Source organism: Xenopus laevis, chromosome 1S (assembly GCF_017654675.1).
Source record: "Xenopus laevis strain J_2021 chromosome 1S, Xenopus_laevis_v10.1, whole genome shotgun sequence".
NCBI classification, from domain to species: Eukaryota; Metazoa; Chordata; class Amphibia; order Anura; family Pipidae; genus Xenopus; species Xenopus laevis.
Genome location: NC_054372.1, coordinates 41,299,076 through 41,317,815, shown reverse-complemented (window position 1 = coordinate 41,317,815; position 18,740 = coordinate 41,299,076). Strand labels below are relative to the sequence as shown.

General features: G+C 35.1%; 1 protein-coding gene across 2 annotated transcripts in view; it reads right to left on the bottom strand.

Annotated features, from left to right (window-relative positions):
• The window catches only part of fstl5.S (follistatin like 5 S homeolog), a 251,175-nt gene that overhangs the window by 82,411 nt on the left and 150,024 nt on the right, over nt 1-18,740 (bottom strand). For both annotated transcript variants that reach the window (XM_041579533.1, XM_041579534.1), the window contains exons 6-7: nt 11,377-11,497; nt 1,806-1,972 (exon numbers count right to left, since the gene is read on the bottom strand). In XM_041579533.1, coding sequence (XP_041435467.1) covers nt 1,806-1,972; nt 11,377-11,497 — 288 coding nt within the window. The remainder of the gene's footprint in view (nt 1-1,805; nt 1,973-11,376; nt 11,498-18,740) is intronic.

Below are 18,740 nucleotides of genomic sequence, written 5' to 3'. Positions count from 1 at the left end.
TGTACTAAAGTATAAGCCGAGTTTTTCAGCATCCAAAATGTGCTGAAAAAGTCTAAGGCTTATACTTGAGTCAGCGGGCAGTAGCTGAGATTGCAGTCTTAATCATTCTAATACAAACAGTTCGCTTGGGGAGAGACTGCAATATCACACAGTGCCCTCTGTTGGTTATATGAAAGAATAACAGTGTAACTTCTGTTGGTTATATGAAAGAATAACAGTGACTGCAATATCACACAGCGCCATCTGTTGGTTATATGAAAGAATAACAGTTGGTTATATGAAAGAATAACAGTGACTGCAATATCACACAGCACCCTCTGTTGGTTATATGAAAGAATAACAGTGTGCCCTCTGTTGGTTATATGAAAGAATAACAGTGACTGCAATGTCACACAGTGCCGTCTGTTGGTTATATGAAAGTATAACAGTGTGTGCCCTCTGTTGGTTATATGAAAGCTTAACAGTGACTGCAATATCACACAGCGCCCTCTGTTGGTTATATGAAAGAATAACAGTGACTGCAATACCACACAGCGCCCTCTGTTGGTTATATGAAAGATTAACAGTGACTGCAATATCACACAGCGCCCTCTGTTGGTTATATGAAAGAATAACAGTGACTGCAATACCACACAGCACCCTCTGTTGGTTATATGAAAGAATAACAGTGCGCCTTCTGTCGGTTATATGAAAGAATAACAGTGATTGCAATATCACACAGTGCCGTCTGTTGGTTATATGAAAGAATAACAGTGACTGCAATATCACACAGCGCCCTCTGTTGGTTATATGAAAGCTTAACAGTGACTGCAATATCACACAGCGCCCTCTGTTGGTTATATGAAAGAATAACAGTGACTGCAATACCACACAGCGCCCTCTGTTGGTTATACGAAAGATTAACAGTGATGGCAATATCACACAGCACCCTCTGCACATGGTAGTGGGACAGTGGGACAATGCACACAGTAATCTGTAGTTGTGTCTAGGCTTATACTCGAGTCAATACGTTTTCCCAGTTTTCGTAGGTAAAATTAGGTACCTCGGCTTATACTCGGGTCTGCTTATACTCTAGTAGCAAATTTTCGCTGGTGTTTCACGAATTTATTCACTGACGACGAATCACGCAAATTCGCAGTTTGCTACTAAAATATATATTTAAATAACAACTTGCTTCCCCAACGTACATGCAGCCCCAGAATATTCAGTAGAAGTGAAGCTGCAGATACTTAGGGGCAGACTAATCAAAGGTCGAGGTGAATTTTTGAATGAAAAAAAATCTAATTTCAAGCTTTTTTTGTGTACTTGTGTACTTCGATTAGGGAATAGTCCAAATTCAATTCAAATTTGAAAAAATATCGAGCATTAGAATATTGAAATTTATCTCTTTTAGAATCCGACTTTGACCATTCGCCATCTAAAACCTGCGAATTGGTGTTTTAGCCTATGGGGGACCTCCTAGAACCTATTTGGAGTCAATAGGTGGACTTTGAAAAATCAAAGTTATTTTGAGGGAAAAACTTCTAATCAAATTCAACCGAATGCACTATTCCTTCAATTCATACGATTCAAATTCAGCAGAATAAGGACCTATTCGGTTGAAAACTGACCTATTCTACCCAAAAGAAACCCTTCAACTTAATTTTGGTTGGTCTTTTTGAATTCAAATTTTCGAAGTTTTTTCAATTCAAAATTCGACCCTTGATAAATATGCCCCTCACTGATCTTTAATAAGTAAGTATGCATGTTTTGGTAGATGCAGTTTAAAGAAATGCAAAAACACTAAAGATTTGTTAGCAACTTACACTGATATCTTCTAAATCCAAATTGTTGAGAATCACATTGTTACGTTTCCAAATAATGGGAGGCCTTAGATTTCCTTGGATGGCGCAGATTAAGACGATGCTTTGTCCGACTGTTACCGTTGTGACTCTGATCAGCTGATCTTCAGGAAGGCTCAGTTGAACAATTTCTGAAAGCGATACAATTTATTTCACAAGAAATTCTTTAACTGTAATGGCAATACAGAAGGCTTATGCTTAAATGAATAAAACACTTCCCCACATATTTGAAATAATAGGTCATTCAGACATTTCTATTACATTGACTGACAACGATCACCTAGAAGGAAAGATTCAATTCAGCCAAGAGTGTTACAGAGAAGCAGTTATACTAAGCATGACAGATTTTACATCCAGGTACATACATTATTTAAAGGCCAAATAATGCTTTCTGCATAATAAAGTGCTTAGGCATTGTAATGCTTTTTTCTGCACTATGTTTAAAATTGTAAAGAATTCATTTTGATTTATAAATACTTACATATCAAAACATGGCAATTGGATATTAATTAGTGAAATATGTGATTATTGACCACCGTCATAAACCCGTATTCATGACAAGGCTATATGATCTTTAAATTGATTATATGTAAGATAAACTGCCTCTATGCCAGTTGAGAGAAGGTTCTTGATGATTTCAAATTCCCTGTATGGCAGATAGCTTAATTTGCAGCTCACTGGCTGCAAAATGGTTCTCAGTCCTGACCTCTTTCCACACTTTCAAAATATATTTCTATACAGTATATTAGGTCAAAAATGAGCCTTTATAATTTAAACATGCAAAGCATCCCAACTACAAGGAACAAAAACGCATATGCATATCTACTGTTTAGACTGATAGCACATGGGACACATTTTTCATACAGTCATTTTACTTGTCTGAAAATGTGGCCAAAAACCCCAGTACTAGTATTGCTAGTACTAGCATTGATATTCGAAGTCGAAGGATTTTACGTCGGCGGTCGAATATCGATAAACCTCGATATTCGACCAATAGTAAATGGGCCTCGTACAGTATATTTATCTGCCAATTGAACATTTGCTTAGCCCACTAGACAATGCAATTAGTTATTCACACACTTGAAACTGCAGAAGGTAATCTCTGGTGTATATATATATATATATATATATATATATATATATATATATATATATATATATATATATATATATATATATATATATATATATATATATATATATATAAATATAAACCGCACCAACAGGACATTCAGCTCTACTACTTACTCAATAACTTACTCAAATCAAGCTTGGCCTTGAGGTTCCCCCTGGGCTTCATTAGAACGATTGAGGTCCACTCAGGGTATTAACCAGACAGCTTTATTTGAAGTATACATGAATACAGAATTTTAATTAATAGCCCATGCATTGTGAAAGCATGTGACAACTCTGGGGGATATATTCCAATACAACATGTTGCCATTTAGCCTTTCTTTATCCATAAGGCAGATCACATCATCTTGAAAAAGGAACTAAAATCTTCTGAAAGCTTGCTATAAGTATCTTAGCCAATGAAGGTATCACCTTAATACAACTTTTTTTATATGCCCTGTAACATTTTAACTGGCTAACATCATACAACAACTTTCCCTAACAAAAACCATACAAGTCACAGTGAACATAGTACTAGTGATACTAGTAACAGAGGGTAACAAACAATACTAGTAACAGAAGACAACAGATGTATTCCTTATTCTTTAAAATGATTCTTAGACCTTGGAAAGAGTTCTAAGATATTCCTACAAATGCAATAATAATGGTGTCCTGTTCTGATAGCAACTAATATAAGGGGGTCATTTATCAAAGTCCAATTATATCTCAACATTTTCTGCTACAAACTCCAATCAAATCCACTCGGGTTTTTTACGCTTATTTATTATTACATTTTCCCAAAAATTTGCTTTGCGGGGAAAAACCCGACATTCATGTTTTTTTGGATTTTTCACCCAAAAACTTATGCTTTTTTCCCCCAAAAACTTTGGGGTATTGCACGAAACCCAGCGCACATCAAAAAATTATTGGGACTTCTCCTATTGACTTATATGCAACCCGACAGATCTGAAATGCCAGATTTTCAAATTCGGACTTTTCCATCCTCGGGTTTAATAAATTCTGAAAAATGTGTGATTTTTTAAAAGTCTGATTTCATAAAAAATTCTTAGGGATTTTTGCATTCAGAGTTTAGTAAATAACCCCCTAAGTGTTTATAGCTTGTATCTAAAACACCAATATCTACATCTGACACTTCTCCAAATACAGAAATACGCCAATGGAGAATACACCCTGTGTGCCATAGCCCATAGCAAATGTAAGTCATGGGGGAAATGTATATAAATTAGGAAAGAGAACAAATATGTCGGAAAAAATTGCATTTCGCAATTTAATTCTTCATTAGGCTTTTATTGCATTGCAAATCTTAATTGCTTAAAAGTGGTTTCAACTTTTGGAATAAATGTAACAATTTTTTAATTCAGTAGTAGTGATGGGTGAATTTGCGCCGTTTCGCTGAAAAATTTGCGAAATTCGCAAAATGGCAAATAATTTGTCTTGTTTTTGACACCGGCGAACTTTCACAAGCGAATTTTTGCTGCTGTTTTGCGAATCACGCAAATTCGCAGCGAATTCGCGCCTGGCGAATAAATTCGCCCATCACTATTCAGTAGTTTTATTACATGCTGCATCAAAAACAATAAAATTTGCAACCACTATCTTAATGTCGCGTGAGTGTTTGCAAACATTTCTTTTACATTGTGACCTATATTACATTTCCCCAATTAATGTCATTTCCACAAATGTGCACATTAACCTGCACACACAGCAGCTGTTATTATTGCAAGAGAACTCTTTATATTTACAGTTTCATCCTGACCTCCTTTTTATTAAACCCAATATCCTTATAAAATCTGTGAACATAAGAGAATAAAAGTTTAAGAAAAGAACAGAGTACAATTTACAAGATAGATTGATGGGAATGTTTTCAAATGACTACTGTTATCTTTATTTCCATGTTTATAATATATAGTTTAATACTATATTTAGCAAACTGATACTTATGTTCTTCCCTAACGGAGGTTTTTGTGGTTAGTTTAAGAATAAATCTGCTACTGCAAGGCAAATCACCATTCTATGGATAGAGCTGTTATGCATCACATTCAGTCAATAAATAATTAAATAAAACAAAGTAAGGAAGAACCATAAAAGAAAGAGATTGCAGTAAAGATAACAGCAGGCATAACAACAGGGATGCAATAAAACAGATCCAAAATATCACATTTATCATATTTCAAAATATCATATTTCTCCCCAATAATCCCTACTAACCTGTAATGTTTAGTAATTACACATAGGGCCAAGATCCCATTACAGGGTAACAATTAATATCTAGAGCAGTGGTTCCAAAACTGTGGGGCTGCCAACCAGTGTCGGACTGGGACACCAGGGGCCCACCGAAAAACCTTACACCAGGGGCCCACCAAGAAAATTTAGACCCAAGGGCCCACTCTCAGTACTATTATTCTTCCTCTCCATTCTCCTAGTCTCTTTAGTTATACATACTATAACCTATTATTCCATCTATTTAGCCTCTTTGTTCTATTTGTCCATCAAATAGGTCAAGTGTTTAGGAGCACAAGGGCCCACTGACACCTGGGCCCACCGGGAGTTTTCCTGGTATCCCGGTGGGCCAGTCCGACACTGCTGCCAACAACCCCAGTGAGCCCAGAGCAGTGACAGTAGAGGCTCAGCCTGAAGGACAATAGTGAGAGATTTGGGAATAATGCCTATTTGCTATCCTAGATACATCTGAAATTCCAGGTAGAACGTGAATTAGAGTTTGGGGAAATGTAACTTTTGGCGCAAATGTAACAACTTTTTCATTAAGAAGTTTTATTACATACACTACACACAATCTCAAAGTGGGCAAAGTGTCGCAAAGCCAACATTTTTCACTTTGCGAACATTTATTCGCATTGCTAACAAATTGCGAACAAATCGCAAACGACTTTTGCGTTAGAGAACAATATAACATTCCCCCATTTGTGCTATAAATATGGCTGAATGGTTGGAGGCCCTGAACAAAGACTGGTCCACCAAGTGAAGGACACAACTGTTCTAGAGAGACATGAAGTGCATGCATTAATTGCATAGCAGGCACTCTCACAGTAGATATATTTCCTTCTGAAAAGGCAGATTTCTCTGACATGTGGATTCTGATATGTGGTATCAGATATGTGGTTTTAAATGCTGGAAAACAACAGGTACTGAGGTTATATTACCATGACAAGTGTATTATAAGAGACAAAGCACATTTTTAGTGCAGGCATGAGCAACACTTGTTGAACCAGAACACCCACCATCATCTGAATTGACACAGGTTACCTACTCTAGCCTAAAAGAAGAAAAAAATTGCAGAGAGATTAAAGAATAATAATATTGTTGTGGTTTTACTGGCATAATAAATGGGGAAAGCCCCCCAGCCAAAACCAGGCACCATTGTACCATAATTATTAAGGGGGTTGTGCAGCTGAAACTGGTTTGGTGCTTTAAAAAGTATTGTTTAGAAGTTGTAAAAATTTCACTTAATACATAAGCATTACCCATCTTAATACATTTTAGGAAAGTAGATCAGTGCTGTATCTCCACAAAAAATTCTAAACCACAAATAAATTCATTAGTAAAGCTGGTAAAATGTATGAAAAGAAGCTGTTATAATCCTCCCTCTATAACAGATTAGGGAGATGTGTTTTAGTGTTTCTAGTTATTTTAATGAAAATGACAACCTTACAAATATTACAAAGATGACGACTCCATAATCCTTTCTTTAAGTATCTGAATCATATTGCTTCTAACACAAAGGTTTAAAGAGCTCAGTACGTATTACCATGACAGCAGAATTGGATACTTATTAAGCTGCGAAAATCTGTCATCTTGCTAGGGTTATCTCAAGCAAAGTAAACTGCAGTATTTGCATCACAATATGTACAGTATGTGTATGTATATTTAGGAAGGCTTCATAACAACTGTCAAACAAGCCTGAATATTGTGATGCCTAGCCATATGGATATCATTTGCTTGAAATTAATTGTGTATGGTGGTCCTCACACTCAGTTTTGTGTTTTGCCCACCGTTATTGCACAAGGTATTATTTAACATTGTTAAATGCTATCTTCTTAGTTTAACATTTTGCATTCATTTCTGTTTACTGTTACATTCCATCAATACTCCTTTTCTTCCCAGGAACATGTGAGTATTTTTATTTACAAAAAAAATAAGTCAAGCTCAGTTTTTCATGTTTGCTAAGCATCATTTTACAGTTAATTGACTATATCTGCCAAATACGTATGTTTAACTGCCTATATTTTTATTTACAAACTGGAATAATCTAGCATTGTAGCTATAAATAACTTTTACAATATTTGTACTGCAATTATTTTGACAATATTCTAGTTCAGTTAACAACAATAAATGCTGCATTGTACATAATGTAATAAATTAGCATGCAGAAATGTGCTATATAGACTTTTTGTATCAGACTACAAGCTATGCTCTTAAGAAGAATTGTTCTCTCACCTTTTCTACTTTGCACAGATTCAAGATATTAATATGCCTATACCTACAATTCATTAAGTTTGCTAGCATGCTTAGCCCATGAGAAAATTGTATGACATTTTTTTATAATAGTAAAGGAAATAAATATTTTAATCTTCAAAAATAAATAAAACATTTTTTAATGTCCCTTAATATCAAGACTGCATGGCTTTACAAGAGGTTGCAGTCAGGACCAATGAGAATTCAGGGAATCAGGCCCTCTCCAAAAGAATGAAAAGTCCCTTAGTCAAACTTCAGGTGAAGGTCAGGGCAGGCAGGGATCAGAATAGCCCTTGGCATCCTTATATTTTTAATTTTGCTAAACAATGCATGATGACGTCATGTACCAACACTTCATCATGAGGTGCAAAGACTTGACATTGCACCCATGTGTGCTGATTTATTGAAAGCGATGCCAACAAGGTAAGTAGCACAGGGTAACACTCAGGCATCACATTGACTAAGAACAAAGAAGGGTCATTGGCCAGTTATTCATGATGCAGTTTAAATGTTTTTTTAATGTAATAATTAAGGCAAGACATTCAATCAACAACCAGGAAGCAAGCTGGGAAAATACCCATAACATAAGTCTGATATCTAAAAATCAGATGAAAAAAAGAAAACAGAAAAGTAAAACAATGATATAATAACATTCAATAATAGCGTAAACCTTACTTACCCTGCATAATTTAGGTCAAACCATAATCAGCCTCTCTGTGCTACTGCATGTTTGACTTAGTGTATCAATTCCAGCTTTTGTTCCTGGGCTTTGCTTCAGTCATTACTTTTGAAGCCTACCTAGTCCACTTGCTGTATTTTATGGTTATTAATGTTGCATATTCCCATAGTCTCCTTATTATGAGTCATGCTTCTTTTCCCAATCAATTCGTTTTAAATGTAATCTCTCAGTTAATCTCTGTCCAATTTTTATTAACATTTGCTATCAACATTATGCCTTACCATGAACATGTTTTATATCCCTGCTCCATTAATTATTACTCACACTCTGGGGCCGATTCATCAAGGGTCGAATATCGAGGGTTAATTAACCCTCGATATTCGACTAGGAACTAAAATCCTTCGACTTCGAATATCGAAGTCGAAGGATTTAGCGCAAAAGCTGTGATCGAACGATCAAAGGATTATTCCTTCGACCGAACGATTAAATCCTTCGAATCGAACGATTCGAAGGATTTTAATCCAACGATCGAAGGAATATCCTTCGATCAAAAAAACGTAGGCAAGCCTATGGGGACCTTCCCCATAGGCTAACATTGACTTCGGTAGCTTTTAGCTGCCGAAGTAGGGGGTCGAAGTTTTTTTTAAAGAGGCAGTACTTCGACTATCGAATGGTCGAATAGTCGAACGATTTTTAGTTCGAATCCTTTGATTCGTAGTCGTAGTCGAAGGTCGAAGTAGCCCATTCGATGGTCGAAGTAGCCCAAATAACACTTCGAAATTCGAAGTTTTTTTACTTCGAATCCTTCACTCGAGCTTGATGAATCGGCCCCTCTGTGTTTGTATTGCATTATAACTACTTGTTCCTATAAACCATTAGAGAAAAATTCAATATTCCCATTTTTTATTTCACTGCTTCACAACCTTATTGCTTTATTCTATTGTATGTGTCTATAACCTACTCAGTGGTACAGTACTCCCCAAACATTTCATGTAAAGTCATCGGGTTATCATGGCCAAATCACTTTTTATTTCTTTGGCACAGTTTCTTTTTTCCTGGAAATATAAAAGCCTTTCTAAACTTCTTTTAGTTGTCTAAACAAGCAAGACAATATAGTTTATCAGCAACTTAAAGGTTGCTCCTAGCATTAAATATCAGATTTGCTCACTCATTATTTACTGACTTCATGTTTTTATCATAGCACCAGTAACATGTTTCCAGAAACATTCCTCCCCATCAAAGTTAGTGGATGAGGGATGGATCAATAGAAGGTCAGGGATGAAAATATGACTTTCTCTTTTATTGAAAAGCTTGTGTTTGTTTATCAGTTTGTTGCCAATCTTAATATACATTAACTGGGCCAAAACACTATACGAAAGGGTCACAAGGAGGCTGCTAATTCACATCTTTTTGAAATGCAACTGTCGTTATTAATTCATCCTTCATCCCTGGTGGCCTGACACCTAACAAGCGGAATGTTTTGAAACATATGGTACTGAAAATGTATTATAGATACAAACAGAGGGCAAATTTAACAGTGCTTATCCTTATATTTTGCAATATTTTTCTATTACTTTTTTGTTTGTCTGTATTATATCATATGTTTGAGCACAGCTGACATACTTATTATTATCTATATACAGAAAGAGTGACAGCAATATTTTGTTATAGTCAGTGAGAGTCATCAAATGCTTTCATGAAATTTTTGTGGTGATTTATCAAGGTTCAAATTTGAATTTTTACCACAATTTGAATTTTACTTGCACAAAAACTCACAAATTTGAATTAAATTTTCAAAAACTCGAATGTGTGGTAGTTATTAATGGGGTAATTGGTTTGAGTTAGAATTTTGTCACAATTCAGTCTTTTCCACAACAACTCACATATCGAATTACATTTTTAAAAACTCCATGTCTGGTATTTATTAAGCAACTAAAACTCAAAAACTTGAATGTAAAAAAATCAACATCTAAAAGCTTGCAAGTTTATATAGAAGTCTATGGGATTTGTTCTAGGCAGAATGCAAGCCATTTTTTAAATTTGAGTTTTTGAGCTTTAATTTGAGTCTTCAAATTTGTAAACTCATAAATTTGAATTTTTGAAGCCTATAAGCTCAGAAAATTTGAGGTGTTTCAGTTTTTAGGCCTGTAAACTTGAAAAATTCAAGTTTTTCAATTGTCTTAGATCGAGTTATATACATTTGGGTTTTTTCATAAATAAACTGCGAATTAATCCAAAGTAGAAAAAAACCTCACAAATTAGATTTTTGGTAAAGAAGCCCATTAGCATGAAAAACTCGAATGTAACATTTCTGCTCTAAAAGCTTGTGAGTTCATGTAGAAGTCAATGGGAGCATCTTAGTTTGTCCTAGAGTTTTTTTTTTTAATTTTTTTTAGCTTGTCTCTATTTTATTCAATCTAGTTTTTTTATATTCTGATGTTTTAATAACTATTTTTTAATAAATAGGCAAACATTTCAGTTTTTAAAATTGTGAGTTTATTCAAAGTAGAAAAAAACCCTCGTGAATCTAATTGCAATTTTTTTTTTCACAAAAAATATATGATTTACCTATATTTCTAAAAAGCTCTAAAATTCAGGATTTATTAAGTGAATAAACCATGAAAGGTGCTCTAGAAGGAAATGGGTGGTGTGCTAATCCTATTGGCCCATTCTTAAACCAACATTTTTTACAACAGAATTTTAAAAGGTTTTCTGATTTGTTTTCTTTGCAAATTGTCACAAAATGTCACATTTTTAGAGGTTTTAGAATTATTTATACATATATATATGTATATATATATATATATATATATATATATATATATATATATATTTGGATCGTTTTATAATCAGAACTTTTAATAGATTCAATGACAATCGTGCTTATAGAGTTTGTGGTTTTATTTGTAGTTTTTGAAACCTCTAAAACCACAAAAATCTGACCTTTATAAAAAAGTATCACATCTATTTGATACATTTATGCATTTACTAATTGAATAACTTTATGGTACACAGAAGATATTAAATAATTCACTCTATTTTATGGAAATAAATAAAGAAAAATGTTATGATAGAGATTTAAGATGAAAGTTAAAGATTTTGCTCAGAAGAATTAATGCTTATTAGTTTATAATTTTAAAGACATTCATTCATAATTTAGAGCACAATATTTTGCAGCAATATATTTAATGAACAATCATCATATCACATATAAAATTGCAGCAGGTGTGATTCTGTTTTCATACTTACGAAATGCTCTGTAGAAATCATCTAGAGCAAGATGTTTATCACCATTGTAATCATCGTTTTTAATTAGGTCAAGCAGTGAACATTCATGCAGTACTTTGGCAAGTCCATCCTGTTTTATTACCTAAGAATAAAATAAGAATACATTATTGGTTTTAAAAAACAGTTATAGGTATAACTATAGAAATAACACATTTTCTTGCAGTTAAACCAAATATGGAAAACATGGCAAACACACTACATGGAAAAAATACTGATAATCTCAGTATGTAAATAACCTTATTTGTGTGTTATTTGCAACCTTGATTTTGTATCCAGATTCCTGGCAATAGTAATTTTAATGCATTATCTAACACTTTGATACATTTTCTAGTATGTTATATAAATGGAATGTATAGGCACAAATGTGTCTGTGATTCTTCTGTTCATGTAAATAAGATTGCATTCCTTGCAAAAGTTCACCATGAACAGTCCAGCCCATAATGTCCTATGTGTAAGGATTTTTTTTCTGTAGCCAAATGAAGTACTGTAGAAATAAGTATCAGTTTACTATAGGTGAAAATTCCATTTTGACTAGAACTCATGAACATATAACTTTGAAAAAATCAAACATTTGGGGCTAACACTGACATTTAACAAATTAAATTACATTGATTCATGAGGGTTATCAAGAAACTTTCCTTTGGTTCCTCTATTTTTATAGATATTGAGAAAGAAATAATGAGTGTTTGTTTCTAACAATGGTTCAGAAGAGGTTATTACTGCATTTAAATTGCAAGTAGCGTTACAGTATTCATCATGTGTATTTATTTCCAATGTAATGGTTGAGCCAGGATAGGCTTTACATATAAATAACTATTTATGACAATTACCACTTTTATTTCAGGTTATAAATCTTCACACACAGTTCCAATTAAATTCCAGATTGAAAAATGTTGAATGCAAAATGCATTACAATTATTAAAAAACACAACAAATATATATATATATATATATATATATATATATATATATATATATATATATATAGAGATATATATATAGAGATATATATATATAAATAATTATTAAAAAACACAACATAAATAAATATATATATATATAAAGCAAAAAACCGGCACTCACGAAATGGAGGTCATGCGTGCCTGGGTGCAGTCCAAGGTCGGTAACATCAATTAGAAGTGGTAGAGATCGCACTCACAGGTCTTAATATAGAAAAAGAAAATTTATTGTGGACAAGTGCTAGCACTTGTCCACAATAAATTTTCTTTTTCTATATTAAGACCTGTGAGTGCGATCTCTACCACTTCTAATATATATATATATATATATATATATATATATATATATATAGAGTCAATGGAGGAGCCGGCACTCTCGTCAAACGGTTCAACATCGCCTGGGTGCAGTGTCCAAAATTATTGAAGTATACATCGCACAAAGAAGGTCCGCACTCTCAGGACTTAAATTGAAATAAAAATGTTTTAATGGCAAAACGACTAACGTTTCGGCCTCTCCGAGGCCTTTCTCAAAGTGACATAGGCTATACAAAAATGCATTTTATACCTGTGATGGCGGGAGAAAGAACTTAATTGGCTAACGTCATCATCATCATCATCACTATGCGTCAAATTGTTAAATGACAAAGCATTTCTATATAATTATTAAACAAATAAAACAAATCAAACAAATACACATTTATGTTAAAACCCCTTGTTAGGCGAACCACACAGTTAAAATTAAAATCATGTATTTTGTAACTCTCTGTGATACACAGTCTAAAATGTTACTTATGTTACAAATACCAACGTTTGAGTAAAGATCAAAGGTCTGTTTCAGGAACCCCTCAATAGCGATAACTAAATTACAATCTATCCTTATTTAGATGCGGGTGTAGTGGATTAGATATTTCTAGGCGGACTAATTTTCATTGTATAGATATAAGCGATATATTATCTAATGTGACATGCCTATTAATTTAGCCGTTAACCCGTCAGTGTTAGGCCGAGAATAGCTTGTAAACCCTCATTGTTAGAATCCCAAAAAGCCCGAAAAAATACGGTAAGTGTACTGCTAAAAGAGGATATTATTTGCAAATCAAAATGTTTCCGTGTTAGTGTCAATTAATGCCAATTATTGCATAAGGTGGTAAAGAAAGTAAAAAAGTAAGTGAAATATACAATTAAAGAGTATCGAGCCTGTCTAAAAGTCTACCTTAACAATCCCCAAATCAATGTCTATGCTAGACATGTCCCAATGTTAATATAAAACATATAATAGATATAATTAGAGTACAGATCAGAGAAAGCAAAAAACAAAAAAATTTAAAAATTTAAAATTAAATTAGTAGAAAAACCCAAAGTCAATCAAGTGATGTATAGAAAGTCAATGTTCCAAGAAGAGTCTACTCCGTGTAAGAAAGAAATATACTCAGTGTAAACAAGTAAAATGTTCATCTGGGCATCAGAGGTAGAAGGCTTGCAGTCTTCATCACAAAGGTTGGAATGCTTAACTTACTCGGGAGAAACCGGCAGTACATGTATCGCATCTTTCCAGCTTGAACCGTATACACCGGTCTCTGCCTATCAGGTGATGTATAATGTGGGTGCCTCGTACGGCAAAGGCCGTGATCAGATCCCATCATCCTCTGCATCTGACTTGAAGGCATGTTCGGACTGGAGATATAATGTATGGAGAACCCGCACTGAAAGGGCAAATAGCTCATTGTGCACACACACTGCATCGAGAGCATCAATGTAAGTTAATTGAAAGGTAAATTGCATGCAGTACCAACGTCTCAGTGTCCAGAGCCCCTAGTGTAGGTGCAAATGCACAGAGTCGCCCGATCGCAGCGCTCAAAAGTAATCCATCCAGCCCATGGCGCCATATCGACAGCGCTATGCCAACACTCGAGCGCAGCTCATTGCGCTCACGAAATACGGCTCTTACTCGCTGCGGGGAACTTAGCAGCAGGCTGATTCCGTCCCCTCTTGTCGGTCGGCCATCACCATCGGCTTCGACCTAGTCAGCCACACTCCAGACCATTAAAAGACCTCCAGGGGTTGAAGCGTCAGTCCAAAGAAATGATATTGCAGCGCCAACCATGGTATTAGCATTCGAATAAAAAATGTATAAATAGTAAAAATACACGGGTGCCAGGCACAAATAAATCTTAGTAGAGTCAATGGAGGAGCCGGCACTCTCGTCAAACGGTTCAACATCGCCTGGGTGCAGTGTCCAAAATTATTGAAGTATACATCGCACAAAGAAGGTCCGCACTCTCAGGACTTAAATTGAAATAAAAATGTTTTAATGGCAAAACGACTAACGTTTCGGCCTCTCCGAGGCCTTTCTCAAAGTGACATAGGCTATACAAAAATGCATTTTATACCTGTGATGGCGGGAGAAAGAACTTAATTGGCTAACGTCATCATCATCATCATCACTATGCGTCAAATTGTTAAATGACAAAGCATTTCTATATAATTATTAAACAAATAAAACAAATCAAACAAATACACATTTATGTTAAAACCCCTTGTTAGGCGAACCACACAGTTAAAATTAAAATCATGTATTTTGTAACTCTCTGTGATACACAGTCTAAAATGTTACTTATGTTACAAATACCAACGCCATCACAGGTATAAAATGCATTTTTGTATAGCCTATGTCACTTTGAGAAAGGCCTCGGAGAGGCCGAAACGTTAGTCGTTTTGCCATTAAAACATTTTTATATATATATATATATATATATATATATATATATATATATATATATATATATATATATATACATATATATATAGTGAATAAAGTACCCCCTCTTGTAAAATATAAGGATATTATAAGTTACCGAGGAGTTTCATGACCATATAAAAACACGAGGCCGAAGGCCGAGTGTTTTTATACAGGTCATGGAACTCCGAGGTAGCTTCTAATATCCTCATATTTTGCAACTGGGGGTACTTTATTTATTATAATACACAAGTTTCAGTGAGTCATGCGACAGAAATGACATCAGAACTCACCGTTTATAACTGATGACATCAGAACTCACCGTTTAAAAAGATATAATTTACAAGATATGGGGGGGGATATATTGTAGATGACCGGTATATATCCCCCTTTAATGAATTAAACACCCTTTCCTGTTGTTAAGTTATGCTGTGTGCTGTGTTTTGGTTGGTTACATTGCTGCTTATACCAGCACCTAGGCTGGTTTCTTTGGCCTCAGTTAGGAGTGCTTCTCTCTGTCCCAGTAAATATAGAAATTATCTATATTTTTGAACATTTTAAATTAAATTATCAGCATGTTCTAAATTAAGCATTTCTTAATGTCATGAATCTGAAATTAATTTGTTTGAAATTAAAAACGTGTCCCCACTTGTGACTATACTCGTTCCTTGACAAATCTCTAGGGAAGAGAGCGGTGGTGCATAATTTATCAACTCTTAAAGACTAGACAGTTTATTATTTTAGAATTAAATCATTGAAATTTTTAGATTTATAGTTCTTGTCCAATTAGATGAGTCTTTAACTTTATGTATCTCCAGGGGGTTAATTAGAGGACATGCTAGAATGCATGTTATAATTTTCTTTCATTCATAAATTTATATTGCAGCTCAAATTAATCAGTAATGAATTCTACAATAGATTACATTTTGAAATGATGTGTTTTTTTATTTATCTATAGTTTTTTTCTGCTTAAGCAAATATCTTACACATTTAACATCAGGATGCACTAAAAAGGTACAAGGTGCGTTACAATTCAAGTAATATACAGGCCCTGATTTCTTCCTTTGGCGCCCCAAGGCCGCTCTGCATTGCATCGTCCTAGCACCCGGCAATGGCGCAACGCTGGGTCCTAGCGCCCGCAAAAGTCACTTGTCACCAAAAATTTAGATTTTTTTCATATTTGATGCCCAAAACCTCTGACTTTTTTGGATTTGACACCCAAAACCACAATCTTTGGATTATTGAATGAAACCCAGTGAAGTTCAGGATATAAACATGACATCTGCCATTGACTTTTACATGAACTTGGCAGGTTTAAGTAATCTCAAAAAATTTGAGGGTTTTTTTTCTACAGATTTTTTTCCCCTTTAAAAATCAAACTTTAATAAATAACCCCTAAATGAACCAAATAGGCTAGGTTTGCTTCCAACAAGGATTAATTATATCTTAGTTTGGATCAAGTACAATGTATTATTACAGAGAGAAAAAAGAAATCATTATTTAAAATTTGGATTATTTGGAAAAAAAGGAGTCTATGGGGCAAATTCACTAAAGCGCGAGGTGGCTAACGCTAGCGCAAATTCGTCAGCGTGACGTCATTTCGTTACTTCGCCGATTAACTAACGGGCACTGGCGTAAATTCGCTAGCGAAGTGGACCTACTCTAGCGCTACTTCGGAACCCTTACACCAGGGACGTATCTACGCTAATTCACTAACTTGCGGATTTTCATGAACGTTAACTCTTGCGCCAGACTTGCCTTCGCCAACTGAGACCAGCGAAGTGCAATAGAGTAGATAGGGCTTGCTTCAAAAAAAGTTGAAATTTTTTCTAAGTCCCAAAAAACGCTGGGAACTTTTCCTTTTTTAAGGGTGATAGGCTGAAAAAGATTGTACATTTTTTTTGGGGTACCCTCCTTCCCCCCTACATTTACTAACATATGGCACCTAAACTATACAGTGGGCACATGTATAGGGCAAAATAACAACTCTATTTTATTTTATGAAGCTTTCCCAGCTTGTGTAGTGTAATGTATTTGGTGCTACACATACGTCCATTGTACTTAACTAGGCACCGTATGCAAATTAGGCATTGCTAGCGTAACTTCACTTTGCTTGACGAATTAACGCTAGCACAACTTCACTACCATTCGCCTCCCTGAGCGCAACTTCGCATTTTAATGAATTTGATAGCGCTGGCAAAACTATGCCTGGCGAAGTGCGGCGGAGTGTGGCGAAGCTATCGCCGGCGCAACTTCAGATCTTAGTGAATTTGCCCCTATGGGAGATTAGGGATGTAGCGAACTGTTCGCCGGCGAACTTCGACCGTTCGCGTCCGCCGAATGTTCGCGAACGTCTCGCGACGTTCGCATTTTGAGTTCGCGTTCGATTCGAATACAAATCGTTCGACCATTCGAATTCCTTCGACCGCTAAAAATCGAACGATTTCCATTCGCTCGAACGATTGTAAGCATTCGATCGAATGAAAAGCATTCGATCGAATGCTTCGATCGTTCGATCGAATGAAAAACGTTCGATCGAACGATTAAAATCCTTCGATCGTTCGAATCGAACGATTTTAGCGGGTTTTCGAAGTTCGCAAACTGTTCGCGAACGTTCGCATTTTTTGCCGGTGTTCGCGAACGCCAAATCGGCAGTTCGCTACATCCCTATTCACTATACTCTAAGGCAGGGATCCCCAACCTTTTTTACCCGTGAGCAACATTCAGATGTAAAAAGAGCTGGGGAGCAACACAAGCACAAAAAAGTCTCTGGGGTGACAAATAAGGGCTTTGATTGGCTATTTGGTAGCCCCTATGTGGACCGGCAGCCTACAGAAGTCTCTGTTTGTTTTTTATACAACCAAAACTTGCCTCCAAGCCAGGAATTCAAAAATAAGCACCTGTTTTGAGGCCGCTGGGAGCAACAACCAGGGGGTTGGTGAGCAACATGTTGCTCACGAGCTACTTGTTGGGGACCACTGCTCTAAGGCATATTTACGTGTGAAATTTCTCCTCGTCTAACGTCACCAAAGTTTCCTTAAATTCATCAGGCCTATTTTAACATGGCATCTCATATTTTCTAAAAAACATAAGAAAGCTTTTGTGAAAGAAATATGTAAAATATTTTCCTGGCATAAATTCTCCGCAAATATTCACCAGTGTATTTTCCTAATACAATTGTAATAGGGAATATATTACTTATAGAATTTTCTCTATGAATAAATTATGTATGTGGGAAATTAGCATGGAAAATGGAGAAGGTAAATAATGACGCCAATAATGAGACATAACAAAATCTAAATAATGAGATGCAAAAATTGGATGCTCTATCTTTATAATGGCAGGTCAGCAGACTGAATCTATAGAAATTTGTCTTTGCAGAAATTCTTTTGTATTTTGGCATTTGTACTGGCAAAATGCAAAGATAAAGTTCCAAAACTTGTCCTTTTTTAACTTATAGTAAATTGCTGATGTTATGGTCAATTTTAATTTTTCGGTAGAATACACCAAATATCTGCTTTCACCCTTTAAATTACAGTATATGTTCCTTTATCTCTTTAATCCTTCCTTATTGGTAATTTAGGGACCTATAGGATCAATGGCTCAGATGGCTTCAATTCCCTACAGTG